The sequence below is a fragment of the Carassius carassius genome, chromosome 40, assembly GCF_963082965.1.
Source record: "Carassius carassius chromosome 40, fCarCar2.1, whole genome shotgun sequence".
Taxonomy (NCBI): domain Eukaryota; kingdom Metazoa; phylum Chordata; class Actinopteri; order Cypriniformes; family Cyprinidae; genus Carassius; species Carassius carassius.
Genome location: NC_081794.1, coordinates 15,155,037 through 15,161,892, shown reverse-complemented (window position 1 = coordinate 15,161,892; position 6,856 = coordinate 15,155,037). Strand labels below are relative to the sequence as shown.

The following is a 6,856-nucleotide window of genomic DNA, read 5'->3' as shown; positions in this document are numbered from 1 at the left end:
AATGAAAGAAATCACCTTTAAACAGCTCCTAGGACATCCACACCAAATTCTGTGCAAAAGTATGTTTTTCTTCTTTTTTTTGAGGATATTTAATGCTTATGTAAAACAAATTCATTTTACACGGGCAGCCAAAGACATTGAAAAATATTTACAAAAATTAACTTTCCAAACACATTTATTGGGCCGATAACATTTATCAAACACAGTGTATGACCATTGTAAACAATGAAACAGAAAAAAAGGCATCAGCTCTGCTCCAGAAAGTGCGCCAAGCATAAAATATTCAATTTTATTCATTTATTTTTCCCTCTGATATTATTATTTTTTTTAATGTTTATTTGTATCTTTACATATTCATTTTCAGCATGAATAATTTAATTTACAAGGCCAAGACACTTTTTTTTTTTCACAGACATCACCCCATATCGTCTTTATGATGTTTTTTTTTTGTCTTGACAATAAACCTGCAAGGCTGCCTGTCCCTCCTCTCCACAGCGTGAGAGAGAATAAAGATTGAGAATGCAGTTATGTTTCAAGGATGTCTCTGTATTGGTAGGGTGGTTCAATGTCCTGTCCCTTTTTCCCAGATTGGTAGCAAGTTGTCCATATGTACAAAGGCTAAAAACATTCAGTTCCATTTGTGAAGAGCCTATGAAATAAATCTTGTATTTTTTGTTAGTGTCCCCCCCCCCCCAAAAAGGTATCAAAACTTTTGTGTAGTTATAACTGTATGTCACTTGTTTTGATTGGGTGTATGAAACTGAATCTCTTTGCCATGGGTGCAAAGTCTCTTCTTGCTGGGGTTTGGTTGTTTTTCTTTACAACATCATGACTGTATCTGGCAGGACATATGTTAGTCTTCATTCTGTACTGATCCATGAGCAATTCTCTTTGTTCTTTTTCAAAGTGTTCTTGGGCTGGTCAGCAGTCTGGCTCTATTTCAGCAGCCATTCGTTCACTGTAACGGGAAAAAAATTAAAAAATATAATGTTTATTATCATGCTCACTGTACTTCACTGAGCACAGGTTGAGATGACCTTTTCTGAGTAATCCACCGTATTGGTTCGTGGAAAAAAAAGATGAAAATATGTACATCATGTTCTAGGACAAAAATTAGTTTATACGTTTTTTAACTGGATGAAGAACACACATTCACTTATCTGAACATTATCCCATTACCACAGTCTCTATACAATTACTGTTCGCATAAAACTACATGAATTTTAACTCAACATTTAACGTCCAACAGGAAACATTTTAGCAAAATATATACCCAAAATAGCACAATTTGTAGTCATTGCACACTCATTTACTAAAGTCTATGAGGTTTAGCAGAGACTCGCTTGTTCTTTTCAGGACAAGACTTAATGCAAAACCTTGTTGTTTCCTTTCTAACATTTACATATAAGTATATAAGATTTAGAACATGTCTACATTTAGTGTTTAGTGTTGTTGTCACTGACAGTGGTTCAATCAAATGGTTGAATTAGTTGTCAAACTGTCAAGCATTTGTTCTATACATTTATATTATACTTGTTTTTGCAAATGTATCATGAATTGCAGAGATGAATCTTGAATTTCACTAATGAAGGGAAATGTAAAGTGGTAGATAATTCAGTTCTCTAAAATAGCTCAGAGGTGCATCAAACAAACCTTCAATTATAAAGCATAGCCTATATAGATTGAGCACAAAACAATGTTATAATTTCTAACGTGTGTGTGTGTGTGTGTGTATGTATGTATATATATATATATATATATATATATATATATATATATATATATATATATATATATATATATATATATTAGTGGTGTCAAACGATTAATTGGGATTAATCACATCCAAAATAAAAGTTTTTGTTTACATAATGTGTGTACTGTATATTTATTAAGAAATATTATATATATATATATATATATATATATATATATATATATATATATATATATATATATATATATATATATATATATACACACACACGCATGTATATATTCAAGAAAAATGTTTTGCTTTAAATATTAAATAAATGTATACATTATATGAATATAAATATACACATGTAAATATTTTCAAAATATATGCTGTATGTGTGTGTCGTTATATATACATAATAATTATACACAGTACACACATATATTATGTTAACCAAAACTTTATTTTGGAAGCAATTAATCACAATGAATCATTTGACAGCACATTGTTTTTCAGACCACCAGTTAAAGAGTAACTCTCCAGTCTCTTGCAATCAATATCACAGTAATGTGTAAATTTGTAATGTTGAAATTTCAATGCCATACAGAAAAAGAACAGCATTGTGCATTTTCAATCATGAAAACCTGAGCTATGGTTCCGTAAATACTGAGTACACTGTTATTGACAACACGGTTAAGCATGACTTATCTATGACTATCTTGTATCTTGTTTGTGAACAATGACACAGGGGCTTGTCAATCTGATGGCACTGGTGTGTCCATTGACAAATGCTTCTGATAGATGAACCAAGAATTATGAGCAAGTTTACCGGCTTTTGCAGGTAATCGATTGTGTGGTGCCATTTGTACAAATTATTTTGAGAAATGCACTTACTGGTTTGCAGATGTTAAGGATGATTTGAAAAATGTGTAAAGCATGTTTCGTCTTTAGGGCATCTTGGATTGTACAGTTTTCTCTTAAAGGGATAGTTTACCCAAAAATGAAAATTCTGTCATTAATTACTCACCCTCATGTCGATCCAAACCAGAAAAACCTCCCTTCAACCCAGTCCTCTCTTTATTTTTGTTTTCTTTGCCCACAAAAAGTATTCTTGTAGCTTGATGAAATCACGGTTGAATCCCTGATGTCACATGGACTATTTTACAAATGTCCTTGCTACGTTTCTGGACCTTGATCGTGCTAGTAACCTTGCGGTCTATGGAGGGATATCTTAATCTGTGTTTCGAAGATGAAGATGAAAGGGCTTCTGGATTTGGAACGATACAAGGGTGAGTAATTAATGATAGATTTCTCATTTTTAGGTGAACTAACCTTTTAAAAATCTCAATATACACAGTGTTGTCTCACTATGCTTGAAAATGACGAATATTTTTTTTTCAAGCTCTAGCTCCTGTTCTGTTAGAATCTGTAACATTGTATTCATGTTCATTGTGCAGTTTCCCAGAATAACAATTTTCTCTTGCACTCTGAATATCACCACCTCAAGCTAAAATTTAACATTCAATTAGCCTGCAGACACCTCACTGTGCTAGCAACAAAGGATGTGTCTCCCTGGTTAACATACATGACCTAAGATGCCTAACCAACACTAATTAAATGCCTCTATCCATTCCTTCTCCAAGATATTTACATCTTTTAACAACTCAAATGTAATAAAAGGAAGGAACCTTCTTTTTTTTGTATGGCCCATTTACCCGCTGGGGTGGTAAATCCAACCTCTCAAACAAATGCCACACGAGTCTGATTCATCACTCCACTGCTGTAGCGAGAGTACAAGCGAATTCTCAATAATTAAATTTTGCGATAAGAGCAGGCTCAACATAAGAGCCTTCTTTTCCTTGTACATGATGCTTTAGTGCAGAAACAATTTACAACAACTTCTCAGACATTCTAATAGAAGCACAAACACATCTTAAGATGCCCATGGACTTCTGCATTACTGAGACTCCTAAACCTCTTAGACAAGCTCAGCCAATAAATGATGCATGGTCAAGAGGAGATTACCAGTAATTATCTAAACACTTTTGACAGGATGATGGAACAACCAGCAAGTTTATTTTAAATATAACATCACTTCTCTACACACATGACGCATTTAAGGAAAAGGGTAATTATATGGTTGTTTTGAGGGTAAATATTTGCTCATAAACTACTGCATAATTCATTTCATTCATCTTATATGTACAAAATGCTTGTTTACTTGCAATGTTCTAATGTTTTTGAGAGTTGTATAACAGCACAACATACCTTTAATCACATTAGCTCTATTATGAAACCTAGTGAGCAATCTGGTTGCCTACTGCCAGAGGTGGGTAGAGTACCCAAAAACGGTACTCAAGTAAAAGTAAAAGTACTTCTAGAAATATTTACTCAAGTAAAAGTAAAAGTACTAGTCTTGAATAGTTACTTGAGTAAGAGTAAAAGAGTATCGGATAAAAAATCTACTCAAGTAGTTAGTTACTAGTTACTTTGGGTCATATATACTGAGCCTATTTTTATTTAGATATATAGATAAAATGCATGTAATGTATGTGTGCGTGTATAAATGTATATTTCATCAGCCTTTACTCCAATTTATGTAATTTATTATAAAACCTTGTCTGTTTACTTAAGTAACAGATATAGGTGTCATGCCTTAACATATTTTTAATACGACTGACTTTATATTAAATGTGAATTTAACATTGAAAGTTAATGTGATATAAATATTGCTACTTTCATTGTTCAGAAAGAGAGCAAATAACATTTACATTATCAAAGATCATTTTCACTGACAGTCTAGATTTCAATCACTCTCAGAAACTCCCATTAAAATCACTGAAACTGTTAACACTGTGAAATCAATATCTTAATTAAAGATTCGTACACACATCTGCACTTTGTTGTTTCTGACGAGAGAATTCGCCAAAAAGAGGTCTCCAGTCAGTGAGCGAGTGAAGGAAGCACCGGCATTTTAGCGATGACTCATCGGAACACCTCTGATTGGCCAATGCTTTAATAAGCTCAAAAGAATCATGTGTGATTGGTTATAATGCGCAGTGCTGTAAAAACACATCTATCTCTGGCTCAGCGCCAGCAAGCGATCACGGATCTGAATTTAGCAGCTGATGTTTGTATTAAAATTGGTGTGTTTGTATTAAAATTAATAAAATCTTAATCGGCTATTTTTTGTCTTTTGGAAGCTGCATTCAACTTGACTCCCCTCTGTTATAAGCCACACGTACAACAAACTAATGTCACAGTGGTATCGTGTTCTGTAATCGAATGTAGCCCAAGTTATTACCTGTTAAACAGTAGACAGCACACGCGGTGTTCATCTAATAAGGATCTCCATCGCTAGCAAATAATAGCCTTTGCAGATTTGCTTTCAATTCAGTGCGGTTCCATAGCCCCGTTTTCAACGCTGCTGATGTTCTTAAACGTTACAACTCTGAGTGAACCACTTCAGACGCTCAGCGTGTGCGGCAGGGAACTGAACGACTCATTCAAATTGATTCATGAACCAATTCACTCGTTTGCCAATTGGTTTGAACTAGCCTTTGAACAGAATTGACTCAAAAGAATGAATCATTCGCGAATGGGCATCGCTCATTGCCCAGAGAAAAGTAGACGGCGCGTTTGGAATAAACTGAAGCATTTATAACATTTATTGTATTAAAATAAAGTAACGAGAGGAGCGTCGCCCACAGTAACGAGGTAAAAGTACAGATTTTCCCCAAAAAATTTACTCAAGTAAGAGTATAAAGTACCCATCTTTAAATATACTCCAAGAAGTATTAGTTACCCAAAAAAATTACTCAAGTAAATGTAACGAAGTAAATGTAACTCGTTACTACCCACCTCTGCCTACTGCCAACATATGAGGCATACTAACAGTTTTAGTCATTTATTAAAACTGAAACAGCTTTAGTCAGCTAGAAACTAATTTGTAACTTTTACTTCGTAACTTCAGCAAACCTGTTCATTATGACCAACAATGCGATTCTGCCTCTAAGCCAACGTTGTTTCATAGAAGTAAATGATGAAAGCTGTAGAAACACACTTAGTTTGTCATGGGCTGGCTTAGTCTCTAATTCAAAGCGGGCTGAGAGATCACAGGATGAAGCTCAGAGAAACTGACCTCGGTACTGTAACTTCTGTGCCCTATTGTTGGGGCAGTCCTTGCCCTGCATGCTGAAGTTGATGTTGGTGCGGATACAGCGGTTGTTCAGAGGCTGTACTGGGCGCACGTTGTCACTCATGCTGAGGAATATCTGCGAGGGCTGGTTCTGACTTAGCAGTCGCATGGAGTGCATCTGTAAGGACGACACAGATGGAGCAGACGTTTTATATCGACTCGCTGATGGCAGGTCAGGCAATTATCTCACAGTCAATCCAATCCTAACAGACCCGCATCAAAAAGCATCTGGGGAGCTATGTGAGAGTGTCATTCAAGAACAGATTATATTACATGTCATCAAAACAGTGTATCTGCAGGGTCAGAAGTAAGGCATTCTGCCTTTAAGAAGCATGCCGGTTAGATGAATCCATAAAAATTGATTCTCAGATCAAGTAAATAATGCTGAAAGATTTACTTCATTATTCTGTTTGTTTGTTTACTTGGTATTCTGGAGTTCTGACAACTTTCAGAAACTCAACTAGTGCACCTTTTCTATTATAATAATCTGTGTTTTTTAAGTCTTCAAACTGAACTGATTACATTAATTAATGCATTTTTTTTTAGTTTAGCTTTTCACTGAAAAATGGTTTGTTGTTCAGTTTCATTACTTACCTTCCCAGTATGAACTTGGCATGAATAATTAATATGGTTGCATTATGTGACTGTTTTCCGATTTTATTTACACTGTTGTTGTCTTAAGATGTCTGGATTACGTTGTTCCTTTACTTAAAATCATCAGGTAGTTGACATGCAGTCTTGTTGTCACTTCGGGATTTTATGTTAATTTACCTGCATCTTTGTGACGTAAATTGGCTTGTTCATTAGAATCCATGTTGCAGTCTCGTAGCACGGTGGGATTGTCATAGACCCTTCGTAAGTGATAAAACTTGCTGTCTCTGGATAAACCTCCTCAATGTTTAGCCCCGAGAGAAGATATGCATCATCTACACATAAAAGAGTAAAATAAAATGTTGTTG

At 34.8% G+C, this 6,856-nt stretch overlaps 1 protein-coding gene across 2 annotated transcripts in view; it reads right to left on the bottom strand.

The window, feature by feature from the left end:
* Positions 1-687: 687 nt before the first annotated feature.
* Positions 688-6,856, bottom strand: part of LOC132122195 (carbonic anhydrase-related protein 10-like) — a 180,639-nt gene continuing 174,470 nt past the window's right edge. For both annotated transcript variants that reach the window (XM_059532168.1, XM_059532167.1), the window contains 3 exons: positions 6,669-6,823; positions 5,841-6,015; positions 688-958 (listed from right to left, as the gene is read on the bottom strand). In XM_059532168.1, coding sequence (XP_059388151.1) covers positions 936-958; positions 5,841-6,015; positions 6,669-6,823 — 353 coding nt within the window. In that variant the 3' untranslated portion in view covers positions 688-935. The remainder of the gene's footprint in view (positions 959-5,840; positions 6,016-6,668; positions 6,824-6,856) is intronic.